Here is a 21,415-nt window from a genome sequence, read left to right on the forward strand (position 1 = left end):
ATATTTATATATAAAAACACATTGTTGGTGGTTAAACTTGAAATATTTTAACACAAAATGATGTCAGTGCAGAGAAATAAACAACCACCAGAACACAAAGTATTCAAGATTATTTTAATATTAATATGTATACTTTAGGCTTTAGAAATATAACTATCAATGACAAAACTTCCACTGTAGTAATGGTAGTTTGCTTAGGCCCCCATCAAATCAGTTAATTACAATATACACATTATGATACAGAGCAGATTTGAATCTGAAATAATATTAAAATAAATGCTCAATAGATAAAGGTTTTAATATTTTTTAGCATTTTCTTCACCTACTGTGTTAGCCATTTGTAAATTCTTAGCACACCCAACAATGTAAAGCCATTATTTTCTTCTAATAAACTAATTTAAGTGCAAACCATTTTTCCTTTAAAAAGACTGATTGCAGCGTTCCGCCTTCAGCCGAGTGCAACAAGGCAGCCAACCCTCCGCTGTCTCCATCAGAGTAGAAAAAACTAAAGAAAATCAGTGCAAAGTCATTAATGGGGAGATTTCTAGTCACAGGAGACAGAAGAGGTGGGAGGATAAAGATGGACGTCATGTTTTTTAATAAAGTTGTTCCAAAACGTGTATTTCAGTCGGTGGTTCTGAAGGAAATAAACCGTCTGGGATAACAGTCTGAGATCTGACAAGTATATGAATAAAAAAAAGAATCTAAAATGTGTTAAAAGTGAGCAGAAAAGAGGAGCGGTGCGACGGCGAAACGGTCGCGGCGCTCCTCTAACTCCAGTGACAAACAGCAGAACCGGGAATAAAAGAAAACAGGAAAACTTGCAATGCTTGCAGGTGAAGAGCAGCATCAGACTCTGGGTTGCAGCAGAAATATTCTGGCTATACTACTGTTCCACTGGGAGAGCTGGCTTGGTTTTGGGATGACAATAAACCCTGAAAAAAGGAAAACAAGGAGATTTGCATTGGGAAAGTCAGAAATCAAGCAACAAAACAGCCCAACTTTCCATCAAACGTCTGGGAATGTCGGGAGTTTTTCATCACCAAGGCACTTCCTGACTCCAGTTCACTCCCTCAACGCTTCATAGGTCTGGATATTAATCCAAAAATATGTTAACTGCACCAGTAATCAGAGTTATCGCAGTTCAGTCTGTCATTTCAGGGGTTTAACTCGTCGTTTCTGCTGAAATATGAGCATCATGGGAATTTTCTAAAAACATATCACTTGACGTCAGTCGGAACGGGAAACTTTCTGAAAGTTACTTCACTCCAGAATCAAAATAAACATTTTTATTGATGGCATTTCAGCTGTTTTGAAGCAAACCAATCAGGTCAGACGTGCAGAATTTATTTCTCTCCTTAGAACAGAGATGAAATATTCTTTATGCAGGTCAGGATATTAGTTTAGGTTTTCTCTGCTGGCAGTTAATAAATACAAACAGTGAGATTTCTGATCAATACTGGCCTCAGTTTGTCAACCTGCTCAAACTTTCTGAGTTTTTATCCAAAACTCAACGACGTGTTGAAAGCAGAGGAATTTTACTTGCCTTCCTGTGGATCCCTGAACATTTCTAAATGTTATTTTGGTAAAACTTTGGTTGTTTTGCTAGAAAATCTGACTAGATTTTCAGTTGAATTTTGATTTTTTTTTCTCTAGTTTATTTAAATCTGACTCAATTTTCATGTCACCTCATTAACTACACACCAATCTGCACACACTGGACAGAAATAATTAACACATTTCCTGAAATTAAAACTAATCTGTAAATTTGAAGTGAAAACTGAAGTTAATTTTGGCATTTGAATATTTTAAAACATGTATATGCATCACATTTTTGTCTTTAGAAGAGCAGCAGCCTGATCACTTTTGACTCTTGCTGTGTAATATTGTAATATTTCTATACCAATCTTTAAAAATACATTTATTTTTGTGTCCAAACTGACGGGGAGTAAAAACAAAAAGATGAAAATGTGAAGAAAAATGTTTATCTTCTGTTATCTTCAGCAGAATCATAAAAGATGTAAAGTTTTGGAGTTGATTCAAATTGAAAACTGAAAAAAAAAAAAATTAAAATAAAGCAGCCACGTTCCGAACATGAGGATTTTTAGGCGACTCGACAAATTTCATCCCGTTTACTGATTCTAGTGACGTTTTCACTGAAACGTTTTAAACACTTCCTATGAAAGCTGTTGCACATTTAAGGTTCAGCAGACAACCTGGCTGCCTGCCAAATAAAAACGTCGCTATAAAAACCAGAGAATCCAACACAAGCAGTTTGAGAAGGACAGACAGGAAGTCAGCACTCCAACCTCCCCACACTTCCTGTTAGAAAGAACTTACCACTTTGCCTGGCCTCGCCCATGTGCAAATAAATCCCTCCTGACAAGCAGTCACTAAACAGTCCTCTAAAAATATGAGTACAGTCAGCCTCTCGTGTGCTATTTTCTTACAGATGAGCGGCTCGAGGAGCGGCACGTCCTCCATGCGCGGGCACAGCAGCGTGCCCAGCGTCTTGGCCGGGTCCGTTTTGCTCTTGCTCAGCAGGTTGAGCTTGTCGCTGCTCTTGCTGCTGATGTGACCCATGCTGTGGTTGCGTTTGTGGTCCTTGTCGTGGTGCCGCTCCTTGCGGTCGTGCAGGGAGAGCGTGGCGAACTTGCTGACACCGGTGGCGATGGCGCTGTCCATGATGCCGCCGCCGGTGCCAGAGGTCTTGGCGGTGCTGTTGGCGGTGCCGGCCGAGTGCGGCAGGCTGTTGGAGCGCGGCAGCGTGGTGACGCCCGGCGTGTTGGCGCTGCCGTTGTTTCCGTTCGTAGTGTTGCTGGAGGAGATGATGGCGGCGCCGGCGGGCGGCCCCGTGGCGTTCATCACGTTGGTGTGCGTCCGAGTCCTAGACAAGGGCAGGTGGGGGAACAGGATGTCCTCGGTGAGGTCCCACAGGCACAGCTGCGTGTCCTGGCCCACCGAGCCGAAGCGGTACGTCACGCTGACGGGCCGGCTGTCCGTGGAGTTGCGTTTGGAGAGGCGGGACTGCGTGCTGTTAGCGCGGTCCCGCCCGAACTGGACCACCTGGTCCTGGAAGTCCTCGTCGCTGCCGCTGAACTCCATGGGGTCGCTCTCCTCCACGCTGGTGGTGTAGTGGTCGAACGCCACCACGCTCACCCACGACTTGTGGCCGTGTCCGCGGGCGATGACGCGGCAGTCCAGGAAGGACCAGACGGTGACCAGGTCGTCCTCGCCGCCCGCCACGATGTACTTCCCATCCGGACTCCAGCACACGCACAGCAGGCCGCCGAAGTAGCTCTTCATGGTGCCGTGCAGCTCCACCGCGTCGAAGTTGAAGACGCGCAGGAAGCCGTCCTGGCTCACGCAGGCCAGGAACTTCCCGTCAGGCGAGAAGGCGAACTCGTTGAGCGCGCCGTCGCCGACGCTCCACTTCAGCAGCGGGTTGCGCGTGGATTTGCTCTTGCAGGTGTGGACGGAGTAGCTGTCGCCCTGCTTCAGCAGCTGGTAGTGCGGCGCCGCCGTGCCGCAGGTGTGCTCCACGTTGTACAGGTACATGCTGCCGCTGGCGTGCGACACCAGGAACAGGCTCTCTGAGCCCGGAACCCACTTCACACATGTCACCCGGGATTTATCGATCAACCTCTGGTAGCGCAGAACCGAGGGAGGGAGAGGAAGATCGGGTCAGAGAAACAGACTGAGCACCATCAGCATGCATGATGACTACAATAAACTTTAAATCACAGTGAACTTTGCAACTGGAAGACATTTCAAATATCCAAAATAACCAATACAGTTATTTTCTGTAAACAAAACTGTCCTTCAAAAAAAGATCCAGACTGAAGACTTTTATCATCCAACGAGAAAGAAAAGAGAAAAGCGATGAATCATAAAAATGGAAATTATTGAGCTTGTCATAAATTATTATACGATTAATTCAATATTTTTACAGATATTTTGTTTACATTAAGCAAATTGTCTTTTTTAGACTCCATTTAACGACAAACTGATGACTGAATCAGTTGACGATTGTTTCAGTAATCCATCTAGCAGAGGAAAGAGCAGTGTGAGCTAAACGTTGTTGTGTTTGTCCAACCAGCAGCAGCAGAGGGAACCATCTGCTCGGCCGCCTACCTCCTCGTTGAACAGTTTGCTGGTCTCCTTCTTGATGGGGTCAATGAGCTGCACCTGCCCAGCAGAGAAGCCCACCAGCAGGGAGACGCTCTCTGCCGTGGCAGTGAGGTGGTTGAAGTCATGGCACGTGGGCTGCGTCCCTTTGTAAATGCGCTTGTCTATCGGTTTGCTCAAGTCGGCCGCCTGAGGAGAGACAGACATGCAAGAAATGAATGAAGTAGTATTTTTTAAAAGCTCTCAATTATGCCTCAACAATACAGAATACAGCAGCATTATTAGCACTCTGCATGATAATAATAATAATAATAATAATAATAAATATTAGGGGGGGTGATGGATTCATTAAAAGCAGCCAAAATATCTTGATGATAGAAAAAACGGTTATATTTTCTTTAATTACAACTGAATTCATTATTTGATAAAAGTCCATCTCTTCCTCATGCAGCTCCACTCGACTTTGTCTTGTTGTTTTTCTAGAAGATAATCGATGAATCCTTTCAGTTTAATTTACAACACTAAGTGCTCAGTTAAAGCAAACCTCCAGGGATTATTCAGTACATTATTCAGTGTTTACAAAGAAAGGAATAAAGACTACATCACAACACAGCAACCAAACAAATCCGTTCATAGCTTTCTTGATTAAATGTTGTTTTTTTAAATCAGGAAAATATTTTTAGAAACATTTTGATAAATATGTGTTTGAGCCACCTGCTCCCCTCCTGGCCTGTGGGGGCGCTGCACCAATTCTGAAGGAAACGACACAAAAAGGACTCTGAGCTGAACTTCCTTCTTCACCAAATGGAAACAGAAATGGAGGCATCAGGAGGATTTCTCTTTCGTCTTTGGCTAAAGACCAGGAGCCATTTCTCCTGCTAGCGCTAGGCTAACACGTTAGCTGTTGTAGTATGTACCCAGAATGCCCTGTGCTGTAGTCCACTTCCTGCTTTTGGAGCGGTCTCTGGTCCGCTTGGTGTTCACATATCAAACAGATCCCAGACTGAATTTTGGAGGACCAGAGGTCAGAGGTCAATTCGCGTTCACACCTCAGAAAATGAACTGGACTTTTCAGAGAAACGGACTGGAGTTCATGTGAATGCCACCTTAAAGATCAGCGATCGGTCAGAAAACTGCAATCAGTGCCCTGCTGGTTTCATTAAATCAATAAAAGGTAAGAAGTCGTTCATTTCACAAAAAATTTGTGTTTTTTTTTTTCTTCTGTTTTAAATTGCTTTTAGTCCATTTTATTTTACATGAATATATTTTAGAATGTAAATATTCTGGAAACGTCAACAGTTTCCATCCTTCGTTTCATTTTTCTATATTTTATACTTAAAAAATTATTAAAAAGAACTTTAAACTTTTCCACTGCTGAACACAACATCCATTAAATAAACCGACAGGCAATGAGAATAATAAAACCAGCTTGTGCTATAAAAGTAGAAGTAGTATGTAAAGGTTAGACTTTATAACAACAACGGATGAAAATTATTGCTTAAGAGCCAGACTGAATGTCTCAGGGAAGAAGATCAATAAGAAAAACTGTAACAGAGCAACGAGTTCGGTCCAATAATCCGGCAGGCGAGACGTTACAAAGATCACTGAAGGCTGTGAACAAGTAACTGTAGATGACTGCAGCAATAACTGCGTGATTTGTTAATGATTTACAGTTTACACCCGATAGAACGGAAATGATGACTCTGCTCTTTTAACACATTTAATCAAGTTTTAAAATCAGTTACTTAACGTTGCTGTTTTGAGAATTGTGTTAACCAAATAATCTGTTAGTTGATAAAAACTGAACTAATTCAAATAATGAACAGAACCAAATGAACTGCTTCATAACTGGGTTCAACTGGAAAGAATGTGATTGAACTGAAGAGGCTTTTTTAAAATGTCTTGAGAGGTGTATTGTGAAAAACCTAAGTGAATCTTACAAACACACTATCGGTATTAGTTAGCAGATATTTTATTGCTCTTTTAGATTAAATTCATTGTTTTGACATTTTAACATACTTGCTTCCAGCCATCATAATGTTATTGTGATCATTAATGTGTTTTTTCTTGTCTTTTGCGTTTCACATAATGTTCTGTCTTTAACTAATTTACAGAGCCATCCAGGGAACATGGGGACATTTTCTTCTTTTGTGTTCCCTTGCAAAACCTTTCCGTTCCCTCGCAGTACTGTACCGATCAGTTCATGCAGCATACTTGAATACTGTAAGCATTTTTTACGGTTTAGTCTGCTTTAATATAAGGTTATGTGAGGTTTTTCCATGAATGTTAATATCTCCTTGTGAAATATCTGAAGTTTTATATCTTTTTTTTTTTAGGATAAAAAGGCACTAAAAACCTGAAATGAACAGAAACTTTGCCTAAGTAGGAAAGAAATAAAAATATCTCCTAATTTGGACTATTACTGAGTTATTATTTCAGGGTAATAAATCATCTGACAGATTTGATTGTGTTTCTGTTGTGCTGGTTGTCTGAATGATTTTCATGTTCAGTTCCATCGAAACCTTAACAGACATAAACATGCAATCAGTTTTTTGCACCAAAATTTAATAACAATAAATAGGTTTTATTATTATAAAACACTGCAAACTAATGGTGGTGAAGGGCCGCACCGGGTTAACTCGGTGTATCAATCAACTCCAAACCTTTTCTTTGTTCTGTCACAATTGTCAATTTATTCCATTTTGATTATCAGGCTCCAAACTGACCTCCCCGCTCACTGCTTCCTCACACACACACAGCCAGCAGGCCAGTGACCTGATGATGTCACGTCCACATCGACACACCCACCACCCAGGTGTCAAAGTCGCATGCTGCTGTCATATCAATGATTACTTATTTCATTCATATGGCTCTTACAAAGTCTCGGTGAAAATGTGTTAATTATTATTAACTCTTTGGTGCAAAATACTGATTTAAAATCAATTTATTTACTGCATGTTTAAGATGGATCGGCACTGAAGGCAGCCCTTTAAACCATCCAGACTTCGAACAGAACAGAGACACAATCAAAACTGTCAGATGACTAATTACCAGCGATAATAACTCAGAAATAGTCCAAATTAGGATGTATTTTTATTTCTTTCATAATGAAAGTTTCTGTTTACATCATAGGTTTGTGTTGCCTTTCTATACTAAAGAAAAAGATACAAAATGTCAGATATTTTACAGGGAGATACATGGAAAAACCTCACATAAACTTGTACTAAGGCAGAAAGTACGGAGGCCACCGCAAGAAACAAAAAAAAAATCCCATGTCCCCTGGAGGGCTCCGTACTAATTAAACTCATAATACAATTATGATTAATATTATGAGTATCAACACCCTGACGATTTTATCGCCCCAAACTCCAATCAAACATTGGTAAACCTGGAGTTATCGATACCTGTCAGTCAAAACCTAGTCGACAGCATAACTGTTGACAGCTTCTTCACAAACTGGACCTGAAACCAAATGTACTCAGGTACCAGGTCGCTCTGTCTGGAGCAAAGGTCGCCTTTATCCCTAAAATATTCACACAACCTCATGGAGTTAGTCTGAAGAAGAAGTTTAGCCTCTGAACTCGGTGGAGATGCAACCTTAGCAAGTCGTTAGCCGGCTAACTAATAGCCTAGCCTAAGCTAATTAGCTTATGCTAACTGAGTTGAAAGTCAAGCACCTGTCAGAGTTCTTCAACAGCGCAAAGATCAGCCTAAACTTCAGCAAGAGCTGAGAAAGCAGAGCCGGAATCCTCGTTGGCACCAGTCTTGTCAGTACAGTACCTTTCTAACGCCTTTGTAGATGTAGAAGTAGAGCTCACGGCCCACATTGAAACAGATCCTGTCGCCGTTACCCGACTGGTCGTTGACGTTCACGAAGGAGACCTTGACGGGGTTGGAACCTTGCGAGTTGAAAGGCACCCTGTTGGGACGGCTATATTCGGAGTGAGTGAGGAGTTTGTAGACGCCTTCCCGAGTGGTGAACTGAGTTTTAATTTCGTTCATCTCCTTCCCTCCTCCCTCCGCCGCCATCTTTGAAATTAACATTCATCCCTTTCCCCCAGGCCGGATCTTACGCACGACGGCAGAGGGCATTCCGACTCCACCTCTCCCCCTAGCGGGGTACTACGGAACTGCAAGAAGGAGAAGTCAAAAGCTGCAACGTTTAGATCTTATTTCTCATATATTTGTATTTCTATTTACTACATCTATATCTTCAATAAAATAAAATTAAATATTTTATGATCATAATAATAAAGTACACAAAATTCTACAAAGCATTTTGTTTTCACTGTTTTGAAGACGTGCTCTCAGCTGTCGTTTCTATTTATTTTTTATAAAAAATATAAATAGAAACGAAGGTGGAAGGTGACCTGCTATTTGGATTGATGACATCACAAGCGGTAACAGAGTTGATCAGTTGGCTTCAGTAAAAACTATGACGAATGAGCAGCTTGGACAGGTTTTAACTTTAATTTCTATTAGATTTAACTGTTGCAAATATTTTTTGTTTGTTTGTTTACCAAAGTTTTACTCCCGTTGATTGATGAAATATAACAGGATAAAGCCCTGATTGAATCAAAAATAATACCAACGAGCTCCTGCTGGCAGATAAGATCCTCTGGAGTCAGAAGTTTAATTTGTTTGCAGTAAATTATGAGGAGATGAAAACTGGTTTTACGTCACAACGTCAGCACGAAACGCCCCCTGGTGGCCAGAGGGACATATTACAACTGAAACTTTTATATTTATCTTCAGTTTTATTAAATCAAAAAGATATAATTTACATGTTTAAAGTGTAGCGATAACAGTTTGTGTCCATTTTTTACATTGGACTCAGTTTCTCTAATTAAATACCGAAACATAATTATTTTTCGATTTGCACGGAAGAAAGTAGTTTCTAAATAATTATAATCTGATTAAACATATTTTAACATGAAGGTCAGAAAATGGAAAGGAGCCACAAAACTTTCACTGAAGCTTTTCTGGAGTTGCAAAATTATTGTTTTATTTTGAAAACGGGTCTGACCGGACGTTTCAATCTGAGCAAATGTATTTGCTGCTTCAGAATCACAAACAGCTGCGACCGCGCTGATTGAAAGGTTTCCTGCAGCGTGAATCCATTATTTCACCCCAATATTCATGATCCAAATGCAGGAGCAAGCTGAGGCCCTACAGGAGATGACAGCAGCATCCAGGTACATGAACATCACTGCAGAGCAAATTACAGATTCGGAAATGTTTTTGTTTAACATGCAAACGGAGAAGTGACCAACACGATGTTCCAGAGTTAAAATATCATTTCATATTTCCATAATTTAATTAAAATTGTTCATTTAAATTTGGAGGGAAAAAAGTCAAATTCAGTTTTTTAAAGGACCACCAAATTTAAATATTTAAGTTCTAAAAGGATGGATACATTTCTATAAAATGATGTAAAATAAACATTTACCAACCAAATTAGAGAAAACAAATTCATTAAAATATATATTGCTGTGATTTTAGTGTCATTCTGTGGAGGAAAACTTATATAATTATAGAATTATTCCCTGAAAATGAAAAAATTGCTAAAACCCTAAATTTATTATGTCTTTTGGAGAAAACTATTGTATCATTATCATAAAATATTTTGTCATGATAATTTATAACTTAAAAACCTTAAAATCTGTCTGTACTGTCAGAATTATCCTCTTTTCTGTTGATTCCATTGGAGCATCATTAGATATGAAAATATGATGATTTCAGTGATGAGAGTCAGTTTCCATGTTTTTGGTGTCCTGAAGATGCCTGTTCTAAACTGTTTTTAAGGGCTGCATTTTATTTAGTGTTTTGTTCCCTAAAGTACTGAAAATAGTTTTTATAGTAAATATATCTGAGACGCATATAACATATATAACTGAAGGTTTTCATTATTCTGTCATTTTTAACCAAAGTTTAGTCATTGTGGAAAGTCCAAAGAGTTTTAATTTTATCATTTTCAGAGAGACAAATAATTTACTCCAACTAATTCACTTTATAGAGACATCTTAATTTACTGATACGGCAATGTTTGCATTTAAAAAGCCAGATGTGATTTTCTGGTGACTTTATTTCTGTTTCCTGTCCAGACCCCAGAAACTCTGACGCACCAAACCCGATGGACCAGCTGACTCTGAGCTGCATGGTGAGAGGAGTGAAGCCTCATCTGTTGACGTTTTACTGATTTGGTTTCATGAAACGTGTTTTTTCTCCCGCTCGCTGTGACGCTGATGGGAGATGTGTAAGATGGACTCCAGCACAAATTCAGACTCTGAGGTCAGCCCCAGGCGGTCGGACACCAGCACTCTGGTACTCATCAACTCTTAAACATCAAACCTTTTACTCAGCCTTGATGTATCTGAACTGCTTGGTTTGAGGGTGGAAGGACTGTCCAGCTGTACCGACTCTTAAAGGGCCAGTATCATTGGTGTCCAGGCATATGGTGACATTTTATGCCATTAGCAAGACACTGTAATAAAAAAAGATGCTATATTTGTCAAATCTGATGTAAAAGTTGTATTTGGGATCATTTCCAACTTGGAAAGGGCATGCACAGAAACTCTACTTTGACTAGGCCATTCTGAAACCTTCATTTTGTCCTTTAATCTTCAGAAATTTGTTGGGTTTGGGTTCTGGCTACAGAAACTAACAATTTTAGATTCTTTTTGGAGCAGAAATCCTGGTTCCATTAATTACCACAAGTCATCCAGATGCTGCAGCAGTACACAGATCATCACACTACCTCCACCGTGTTTATCTTTCTGTGAGTGGTAGATCAGATCAGATGGGACGCTCAGGTTGCTCTGGGTTCTTCTGGAGGAGGAGTTGTTGAGCTCTTGAAGTCATTTTGGTTGGTTGGTTTCTCCTGAGAAGGTTCTCCATTGTTTATTTTCATAGGAATCGTTTTCTAACACTTTACAGACTGACAGTCTTTACAGCATGGACTTTTGTGAAACAAAGAAAACCAATAAATTAAAACTATTTGAAGTTGTGTAATGAAAGAAAAAACAACAATCTGTTCATATTCAGACTGGTGATGAGAGTATGCAAAGTTCTGGCTGCTGCTGTTCAGGTTGTGTCTCCTGACCTGTGGAGGTCAAAGTCTCTGCTTGCTGTGAGCAGGGATGTGTGAGCAGCGCACCAGAAGCCAGAACCTCCAACCGGACCGTGGCGTTAACACACAACTCTACAGGAAGACATGGCTGCTATTCGCTGGTGAGCATCCTCAGATCCGGTCGCCTCTAACGCATCCTGCTGACTCATGGTGTGGCTGTGGTCTTGCAGTCTTTGGACCCGTATGACGGGAGCTCAGAGGATTCTGAGGACTCCAGCGGCGCCAGCAGGGACAAGAGGCAGCAAGGTAAAGGAGGAGGATTTGGAGAGATCGTCAGAAATTAATAGCAATAATTTCAGCTTTTTAGTCACCATAAGATGGGAAAAATGGGTTCATGTTTCAAAGTCATATTTCTCATCCATTCATTTTAAAAATCTCAGTTTTAAGCAAAATATTTAATTGGCAAACTAAATACTTTTCTTTATAAAGTAGCCTAAGATAGATATTTAGCTTCAACTTAAATATTTACCAAGATAAAAACTAAATATTTAACATTCAAAGTAAATGAATATTTAGCCTGCTAACAAAATATTTACTAAATATCTTGATATATATTTAGATATTTACTAAATATCTATCTTAGGCTAGATTTTTGCTAAAATATCTAGTAATATTTAGCTTATCTAGTTATCAAGCTAAATTATTTAGTTTTGTAACTTAGTGGTTAGCTTCAAGCTAAATGCAAGTTGATATCTAAATATTTAGTCAGGCTTATATTTGAACTTTTTTTTGGTTTAAACTAAATATTTGGCTTGGTAAGTAAAAATATTTAGCTTCACTAGATATTTATAAATGAATCAACTATATGGTGAAAACGAGTTTTTGTTATTCTTTTTGCTCTGATGGGCTAAAAAATAAGTCAAATAATTGCTGTTAATTTTCCACATGGCTCCTTAGGAGGATGCAGCTTCTCTGGGCAGAGAAGGCGATTGTTGCATCATCGCGCCGCCTCTTTCACAGTCAGTGAAATGGCGACAAACGGCAGCAGAGACTGTTTCACACATCATCAGTCGATGCTTCATCAAAGTGTAAGCTGTTCAACAAAGGCCATCCATGCCATGGATGTGCAGCTTGATGGCTCCGGGTTGGATGCAGAGGAAAACAGCTCTTCACTCAGGCTCTGCAAAAGGAAGGAGCTCCCACCTGGAGGACAGGTGGAGGCGGAGCCAAGGAAGAGGCACTGTGTTGGAAACATGGAGGATGAACCTGATGAACAATGATGGAGGCTTCTGGTCATAAATGCTGTTGAGTCTCGTATTGTAACCAGAAATGTTTGTTTTTGCTTAGGGGCTTTTAATTCAGCTTGTTTTGATTTCCCAAGAATATTTAGATTAAGTTTCATAAAATGGATTCATTGTAAAGATTAGATTCCTCCTGATTTTTAAGTCCCCTAATTTTAGCCATAATTTGGTCAAAGTTGAAATTTATTTTATTTACGCTGATCGAATGTTAGCAAATGATTGAAACTCCAGGAATTGCTGTTAACTTGGATCTTTATGTTGCTATGAAACCAAAGCTTTTACATTTCATTGAGTGTTTGGAAATTAAAGATTATCGGGTTTTAATCTGTGTGGCGTGTTGATGATGTAAGAGCAGGTGGGCGGGGCCTGGTGCAGGTAACGTCAGACTGTTGTCATGGAGATCAACTATTTTAATTATATAGCATGCTGCAAATTGCAGTAAAAGTTTTTGTTAATAACTTACAGTTAGAGTGAATAAAAAAATGGAAATCAGAAAATGTAATCTGGACCAGAACCGGCTGCTGCATCACGACCCAAAACACATCAGTGAATCCACTGAAAAATGGAGACATCCGAGCCTAGTCAAAGCCCAGATTATGGAGATTAGGAAGCAGTGATGTTCAATAATCTGAGATAAAAATAAAAAAAAGGCTTCAGTTAAGATTTTTTAAAACCTGGGATGTCTTCACTTTCAAATGTGATCAGATTAAAGGTTTCATTTGTTTTCTAAAGAGTGATCACGTTGCTACAGTAACGGATTAAAGACTGGATTATTGGATGTTGGAGGCTAACTAGCCTTTTATTTTTTTGCAATAAAACTTTAACTGCAAAAATGTTTATTGCCAATTCTTTAGGCCAATTTTTTAGGAAGGTGACCTGCTAAACTCACCCAGCAGGTGGCAGCATTTCTTTCAGGACATAATTATGTTATTGCCACAGATTAATTAATCTGCTGCACTGATTCCTAACTGAACAGTAACTGGTTGGGTGACTGCGGGGAGTTTTTAGTTAAACTAGTTTTGTCAGAAAACAAACCCATCTGGTTCTCAGCTAAATTAAAATTTAAACATTTTATAACTTGAAAACATGCATAAAATAAGTTTTTCATGTTTTTCCTACAGATATCTTAAGAGTTGTGTGAAGTTTTAATCTCTCGCTCATTAACAAGACAACAGTTTTTTTATTCCAATGCAAGAAAGCTTTATTCAGTCTAAAAACATCAACTCTAAAATCTTTCCAACTTTCTTTCCCCAAATCTCATCTTCCCAGTTTTGCCATCTGACGACATCCTGCTTCACCTTCAGTCACTTTGCAGAAAACCGTACGACCGAAGCCCAGCGGCTCCACCAGCATTTCTAACAACACGACGACAGCGACCAGCTGCGTAACTAACTGAGTGATTAACTAACTGAGTAACTGAGTGATTAACTAACTGAGTAACTAGAGTGTAATAATCATATGATCAGGACTGTCAGGGGGAAATTATTCGGTGCAGAGGATAGCGACGCCTCGCTCGTAGAAGCTGTGCGGATCCTCTTTGGTGGCGATGTCGAAGTCCACGGTGAAGATCAGGTCGGTTCTGGTGAAGTTCAGATACACGGGAAGCGTCACCTGCAGACAGAGGAAACGGCTCAGTTAGGAGCTCTGAGCCAGTGGATCCAGCGGTTCTGTTCTGGTGCTGCTGGTACCATGTGTCTGCTCTCGGCGCTGCTCTGCTTCAGCCAGCGGAGCTGCGTGAGCGGCAGCTCGGTGGAGATGGAGGTGGACAGAGACAGCTTGTTGTTGGCGCAGGTGGCGCCCTGCAGCTTCAGACCTGGACGGGACAAACCAGAACCAATCGAGATCAAATCTGACCCGCTTCTCATCACATTCTGCACATTTCACTCTGACAAAATCCCGTTGAACACGCAGCAGACGGCGTTTCTCGATGCATATCTAAAATCATTGAAACGTGAGAGCGGTCCAGATTATTCCCAGATCACAGAGCTCCGCCCCGAAATAAAAATGAAAAACATTGAAACCACAATTTGCCCAAAATACAGCAGCTTGTTCCAAAACCACAAAAATTATCAGGAAGCTCAGAGAATCAGTTCAAAATGAGGTGCTGTGTAAAATAACCTAATTATTTTATCACTTAATGCGTTATGTTTCTGATATGTTGAGAGTGTGCAGCTGTTTTTGTGACGTTTTCAACATGTTGGCCTCAGGAGGATTCAGTCAGACCTTTGATGCCGAAGCTGCAGGCGTCGAGCGACGCGCCCTGAGCCGTCGTGACGTTGACCTCCAGGAACAGCTCCTCCAGAGACCAGCTGTTGGCTTGCGCCACATACTGGCGGGTGGCGGTAATGTACGCCTCCGGCACAAACAGGCTGCCCAGGCACACATGGATGTTCTGGGAAAACAGGAAACAACCTCATCAGCAATCCCACAGAAAATCTCAGAAATAACTGAGTTCAAAAATATTTGCAATATAAATAAAAAAAATAAAATATTGAATTTGTTTTAGAGAATAAAAATAGAAATTTGTGAGCTTCAAAAGTGAAAAATTAGCAGGAAATAAAGAAAAAATAAGAGTTTCTAGAAAAAAAACAAAAAAAAAACCTTTGAATGTTCTGAGTTTGTAAATTTGAAAAACAAATGGTGAAAATGTGTTTTTTTCAGATTTGTTGACTCGGTACCTTCAGCTCTTTGGCGCCCCCGCTGGCCGCCGCCTGGGAGATCTGCTGCAGCTGCTTGATCCTCTCGCTGAAGTCCGACACCCACTGGATGACGGTCATGGAGGTCGGGACGGTGTAGCGGCACCAGCTGCGGGGCAGGATTCCTGCAGAGACACGGATCAGACTTACTCCAGACGAAGCCGGTCCGGTTTATTCAGCCGAGAACGAATCAAACACCTTTAACGAGGTCGCTGATTAGCGTGCGCAGGTCGTTGGTCTGCTTCTTCTTCCCCTCGCAGACGGCGACGACGTCGGTCAGATCCTGACGGACCTCCTGCAGCATCTTGCCGCCCATCTTCACCTCGCGCTCGAAGAAACGGAACAGCGGGTCCTGGTTCCACCAATCAGACCGAGAGTCAGAGAAAATGTTACAGATTCACCAGAACCAGGGATGAACCGGTCCGCTTTTCACTTCCAGTATCTGAGCTTAGTATCGGTCGATTCGGATCCGATACAGAAAACAGCCTGGTGGAACATGAAGCTGCTGCGTTCTGACCCGTTTGCTCACCTTGATGTTTTCCACGGTGCGTTTGAGCGGATTGACCGTCTGCGGCATGAGCTGCAGCCAGTTGCAGGCGGTGCCGTGGAGCGTCCGCATCCAGGCCGGCTGGGTGTCGGACGTGGACGACGTTCGCTCCTTCTTCTCCGTCTCATAGGCCAGGTCATCCTCATCCTCCAACATCTGCATTTTCAGCATCTTACCCATCATGTCAATGCCTGTGCAGCCCAGCAGAGGGAGGACAAGACCAAGGTGGGAGGAGGAGGAGAAAGAGGAGGAGGAGGAGGAAGAGAAGGACGAGGAGGAGGAGGAGGAGGAGGAGAAGGAGGAGGAAGAGAAGGAAGAGGAGGAGGAGGAAGAGGAGGAGGAGGAAGAGGAGGAGGAGGAAGAGGAAGAGGAGGAAGAGGAGGAGGAGGAGGAGGAGGAGGAAGAGAAGGAAGAGGAGGAGGAGGAAGAGGACGAGGAGGAAGAGGAGGAGGAGGAAGAGGAGGAGGAGAAAGAGGAGGAAGTGAAGGAAGAGGAGGAGGAGGAAGAAGAGGAGGAGAAAGAGGAGGAAGAGCAGGTGGAAGAGGAGGAAGAGGAGGAGGAGGAGGAGGAAGAGGAGGAGAAAGAGGAGGAAGAGGAGGAGGAGGAAGAGGAGGAGGAAGAGAAGGAAGAGGAGGAGGAGAAGAGGAGGAAGAGGAGGAGAAAGAGGAGGAAAAGGAGGAGGAGAAAAAGGAGGAAGAGGAGGAAGAAGAGGAGGAGGAGGAGGAAGAGGAGGAGGAGGAAGAGGAAAAGAGGAGGAAGAGGAGAAAGAGGAGGAAGAGGAGGAGGAGAAAGAGGAGGAGAAGAGGAGGAGGACAAAGAGGAGGAGGAAGAGGAGGAAGAGGAGGAGGAAGGACAAGACATTATATTTTGGAACATAAAACCAAAATGGCTTCCTCTCAGGGAGTGGGAGTTGTGTCAATACAAAATAAGGAGATCAAACAAGACAAACACAAACAGGTTCAGGCAACGCTGAGGCCGATTCCTCAGCTGACAGGAAGTAAACAACGGCATGCAACAGGAAGAGGGAACCTGGGAGGATGCAGAGGAACCCATCTGCTAAAGGGCCAACAGGGGGGGGGGGAGGGGGGGAGTCGGCTATGATGCCAGCAAAGCAGCAGGATGTGTGAAATACAGCTGCTGGAGGGTGAGGAGCCGCACCCGGCGGCAGCTAGACTACAGGAGGCTGCAGCTGGATTACAGATTAAACCCCGGCTGACAGGAAGAGGAGAGATTATGAGAGAAACCGTTGTGAAGGAATCAGCTGCTCCTCTCAGGAATCCAGATGAGAACAAGGAGGCGACCTGCTAAACCAGGACGTCTGCCGAATCCAAACACTGCAACGTCTGCCGAGTCCAAACGCTGCAACGTCTGCCGAGTCCAAACGCTGCAACGTCTGCCGAGTCCAAACGCTGCAACGTCTGCCGAGTCCAAACGCTGCAACGTCTGCCGAGTCCAAACGCTGCAACGTCTGCCGAATCCAAACGCTGCAACGTCTGCCAGCATCACGTCTGCCAGCATCACGTCTGCCAGCATCACGTCTGCCAGCATCACGTCTGCCAGCATCACGTCGTTTTAGGAAGTTCTCTCAGTTTTCTTCAAAGTTTTTAAGAGACGTTATGTGGAGCTAAAGTTTTTTTTTTTTTTTTTTAACAAACTCAAAAAAAATGATTCGTTTTTTTTCCCTGTTTCAAAATTTGCCAACCTTTTTTTGGAGATTCTAATTTTTTCAGTTTGAAATAAATTTAGTAAAGTTTCAACTTTTTTCTGTTAGAATTTTTTTTTCAGTTTCCAATATTTGTTTAGTAATTTTCAAAATTCTATTTTTCAGTTTATCTTTTTTTGTCAATTTTAAAACTTAGTTTGCTGCTCCAGTTCATCTCCCATCGGTGTCACTGTTGGCAGACTGTCAACAATTGGAGGTCAGAGGTCAGAGGCCTACCCTGAGTGGTGAGCAGCACCTTCTCCGCGTTGCTGGGCAGGCCCAGCCAAGATGGCGTCTGCGTGTCGGGGAGCATCTCCACCCAGTGCATGAACTCTTCACGCCTGCAACCAGAGCGGCTCAGATGAGGCGGCGGCCATCTTAGAAATCATTCTGAGGGTAGAAATCGCGCCACCGACCTGATTCCGTCGGGCATTTTGATGTCCTTGTGCCCGTCGACCTTCAGCGCCAGCTTGAACTCGCTGTCGAAGCTTCCCTTGGTGAAGATTCGGTCCAGGAAGGTGATGAGCAGCCGCTGGTCGAACTCGTTGTCGATGCGACCGCCGTAGATGGACTGGGCCATGAGGGTCTTCAGCGCCGCCCAGGGGATTTTATCTGGAGCGATGTTCTGACGACCCTGAGCGACACAGACAACAGGAAGTAAACCCTCGGCTTCCTGCGTCTGAGTTTCAGCTGCTAACAGAGAGACGCGGGTCCGTTTTAACCTTGGCGGTGTCGTCCAGCCAGGTGTCGATGGTGTCGCAAGCGGAGCGGAGGTCCGACTCGCCGAACTCGTACTTCTTGGACCAGCCGAGCGGCGCGTAGCGCAGCCGCTCCTGGATGACGGCGTGGAACCAGGCCAGGAGGAAGTAGAGGCGGGCGCGCTCGTTGGGAGCCTTCAGAGGAAACGGAAGGTCAGAACCTGGGGGAAACGAAGTTCTGATCGGGTTCTGATCGTTTCCATCACCTTGCACATGCGCGCCACCGGGATGCTGCTGAAGGTCCGCAGCATGTTGGCTTTGACGCCTGGCGGCGGCTCAAACACGAAGATCCGGCCGGCGCGGAGCAGATTGACCGGAACCTGGCAGAGAGGAAACTTCACTGAGGCCAAAGACGAGCCGATCCAAACGCATCAATCATTAAACCCAATTCAGACATTCGAGTCTAAATCACACGAAAGTAAAAAGTTCCTCAATTCTAACTTTTTGGAGTCGTTGATAAATTATGGAAATCAAGTAAAAATTATTCTTATATGGATCAAAATATTTATTACTAATCTATCAGGAGTATTAAAATAATATTTCTGTTTTATTAAAACTAACAAATATTATTTTGATCCATTTTAAACTGAGAGGTATTTACATTAAACATCATTTTAACTTCTAGTCAAATTAAAATGAACAGATTTTATTCCTATAATTATTAATAATTATTATTAGCATTTGAATACAATTTTGTTTGTAAAACAAATAAAATTTGCATTATTTATGAAATAATAGCATACTTTTTAGGATGAAGCAAATAAAAATGCATCCATAGGAATTAGTAATAATGACGCATGTTCTGCACCTTGGGGTTGATCTCCATGGTGAGGAACAGCCTGAAGCTGGCATGCGGCTGCATGGAGTGCAGCTTCTTCTCCAGCTGCATCAGCCAGCCGGGGGCCAGGTGAACGTTCTCCAGCATCACCCACCTGCAGGAGGAAACATTCAGTAAAACCATTTCACACAAAGAATCATGAACAAAACGCAGGAGCGTCAGGAGCGTCGCTGCTCACCTGCCAGACTTGACGGCCGTGTTGATGTCTCTGTCGGCTTTGTTGAAGCCTTCAGCTGAACCTGAGGAGACGAGACGCATGCTAACCGTTAGAACCTTCGCCCGCCGCGTCGTTCACACGGGAAGCGGAGCGTTACCGATGGAGACGGAGGTGATCTGCTTGTTCTGCTCAGCAGCCAGATCTCGCACCAATCCGCTGGCATCGTAACCCGGGACAGAACACATCAGAACCGGAGTGCTGGGCTTCACCTGCAGACGAGATTAGAGCCGTCGCTGTAGGAGCTTCCATCACGACAATAACAACAACAATAATATTAATGTCATCAATACCTCACTGTCCACGATGTTGGCCAGGTCCAGCGGCTGCTCGATGATGTTCATGAAGGTTTCTCCCAGGACTTTAGAGACGAAAATGTGGGACATGGCCAGCAGGCGGTCGGGCCGGAAGGTGTGGATCAGCAGCAGCATGTGGACGGCCTGACCGATGGGAGCTGAGAGCACAAACATCAACCGTGACGATCAACGATCCAACAGGCCGATGGTTGGCTTTGATTGGTTGGCTTTGATTGCTTGTGAAAATGGCAGATCCACAGATTATAGTCACTGGATTGGACGTCACTACACACCGAGTCGGGAATATCGGTGAATAAACACATTCACGCAAAGAATCAGAAAAAACTGCCATTTTTAAAATAATTTCAACACCTGAACAGCTAAGATCACAGGTCAGTAAAAAGGTTCAATAAAAACATTGAGAAAGTGAGAAGCAGGTGAGTTACGCCAATTTAAATCATTTAAATTAGCTGATCCACCATCGCTACCACATCTTAAAAATGCAAAATAAACCTCCACCAAAGTAAACATGAAACTAACGGACAGGATGTTCTGATCTTTGAGGGAAACGTTTGCATGTTTTTGCTGTTTTGATACGACTGAAAATGATCCCTGTTGTCGGCTAGTTGCCATGGCACACAAACTGTTGCAAATGTTCAAGGCAAATATGGATTAGTTTAATCCATATTTTGTAGAAATTTGATGATGAATAAAGGTGCTACAGTCATTTTGTGACAATCTGGTTTGAGTGACATGGCTGAATAGCGCCCTCTGGTGCGCGTCACTAGCTACAGCAGCTAACAGGCGCCGTCCAGTCCAGTGATTTTACATCGAAGGCCGATCGGTTCACTGACTCGACTGCTTCTCCTCTGACCACAGATAAGGAACGGCCAGCTCAGGAGTGTTGCTCTGGATCCACATGAAGAATTGCTGAGGAAACAAAGTGAAAAAAGGAAGATAATCATGAAAAAAGGAGAATTTAACATTAAATGAATTAAAGCAGCAGTCAGGCTGCGGCTCACCTCATCAGCTTCGACTTTGGCCACCAGGTCCTTGAAGGCCGGCAGGCGGCTGAGCCGGACCATGGCCTCGCATTGCTCAGAGGTCAGACCTTTGACCTTGGGCATCGGCGTTCCTGTCAGGACGATCTCTTTTCCACGCAGGAAGTGCTGGAACTCTGCATCGTACGATGGCTCACTGAAACAAACCGAAGAAAACTCGGACATGTAAAACTTTTGATGTGGTTTTTTCCTCAGTAAAGTTCAAGGCAAGTTTTCCAGGACTGGAGATTAAAATGATAAAAATAAACTAAAAGACAGTTTCAATTCACTATCATATAATTAAAAGTTAGCTCAATAGTTGTTAGAGCAACATTTAAGGACTCAATCAATCTTTTCCTAACTTTAAAAACGCCTCATTGAAACTCCATCACCTGTGTGCTGAGCCCTGATTGGACAGTCTGAGGATTGTTCACCTGGTTATGCCCTTCAGGCTGATCTTGGCCAGCAGCATGGCGAAGGTGATGTGGTCCTGGTGCAGCATGCCTCTGGCCACTCTGTTGAACACCACCTAACCCAAACAGACCCAAACAGACGTGAACATCCCAGTCGGCGCAGAGGAACAGCGGCTGGCGGTTTCAGAAGACGCTCGAACCTGGAACAGATCCTTGGTGATGAGCGCCAGCCTCTGGGAATGGTCGCTGATGTTCTTCAGGTTGGCGTTCTCGTAAAGCACGTTGTGGTACGTGTCCAGGAAGAAGTGGAGCGAGTATTGGTACAGGAAGTGGATCTGGCGGCAGAGGAAATGCTTTGTGAGCGGTAAACGACCGAGCGCTGCGGTCAGATTTATACTCAGGTAACAGCAGCA

General features: G+C 42.9%; 2 protein-coding genes across 3 annotated transcripts in view; both read right to left on the reverse strand.

The window, feature by feature from the left end:
* Positions 1-100: 100 nt before the first annotated feature.
* On the reverse strand, positions 101-8,225 carry wdr20a (WD repeat domain 20a). Of its 2 annotated transcripts, none has more exons than XM_055053198.1 (4): positions 7,909-8,225; positions 4,135-4,317; positions 2,451-3,645; positions 101-935 (listed from the first exon to the last, which is right to left on the reverse strand). In XM_055053198.1, exons 1-4 carry the CDS (start codon positions 8,170-8,172, stop codon positions 850-852), a joined length of 1,728 nt encoding a protein of 575 aa, XP_054909173.1. In that variant the 5' UTR covers positions 8,173-8,225; the 3' UTR covers positions 101-849. The 2 variants fall into 2 exon arrangements, with proteins under 2 accessions (XP_054909173.1, XP_054909171.1); XM_055053196.1 differs by having other exon boundaries at positions 2,341-3,645; positions 7,909-8,224.
* A 5,452-nt stretch (positions 8,226-13,677) lies between these two features.
* Positions 13,678-21,415, reverse strand: part of dync1h1 (dynein, cytoplasmic 1, heavy chain 1) — a 38,754-nt gene continuing 31,016 nt past the window's right edge. The window contains exons 61-78 of the mRNA XM_055053130.1: positions 21,203-21,337; positions 21,024-21,118; positions 20,572-20,746; positions 20,404-20,479; positions 19,547-19,707; positions 19,354-19,465; positions 19,218-19,278; positions 19,010-19,133; positions 18,408-18,521; positions 18,166-18,336; positions 17,860-18,077; positions 17,681-17,784; positions 15,724-15,932; positions 15,393-15,546; positions 15,177-15,319; positions 14,722-14,890; positions 14,187-14,311; positions 13,678-14,109 (exon numbers count right to left, since the gene is read on the reverse strand). Of these exons, the coding sequence (XP_054909105.1) occupies positions 13,981-14,109; positions 14,187-14,311; positions 14,722-14,890; positions 15,177-15,319; positions 15,393-15,546; positions 15,724-15,932; positions 17,681-17,784; positions 17,860-18,077; positions 18,166-18,336; positions 18,408-18,521; positions 19,010-19,133; positions 19,218-19,278; positions 19,354-19,465; positions 19,547-19,707; positions 20,404-20,479; positions 20,572-20,746; positions 21,024-21,118; positions 21,203-21,337 (2,475 nt within the window). The 3' untranslated portion in view covers positions 13,678-13,980. The remainder of the gene's footprint in view (positions 14,110-14,186; positions 14,312-14,721; positions 14,891-15,176; positions 15,320-15,392; positions 15,547-15,723; positions 15,933-17,680; positions 17,785-17,859; positions 18,078-18,165; positions 18,337-18,407; positions 18,522-19,009; positions 19,134-19,217; positions 19,279-19,353; positions 19,466-19,546; positions 19,708-20,403; positions 20,480-20,571; positions 20,747-21,023; positions 21,119-21,202; positions 21,338-21,415) is intronic.

Source organism: Poeciliopsis prolifica, unplaced genomic scaffold (genome assembly GCF_027474105.1).
Source record: "Poeciliopsis prolifica strain line A6 unplaced genomic scaffold, Auburn_PproV2 SCAFFOLD037, whole genome shotgun sequence".
Taxonomy (NCBI): domain Eukaryota; kingdom Metazoa; phylum Chordata; class Actinopteri; order Cyprinodontiformes; family Poeciliidae; genus Poeciliopsis; species Poeciliopsis prolifica.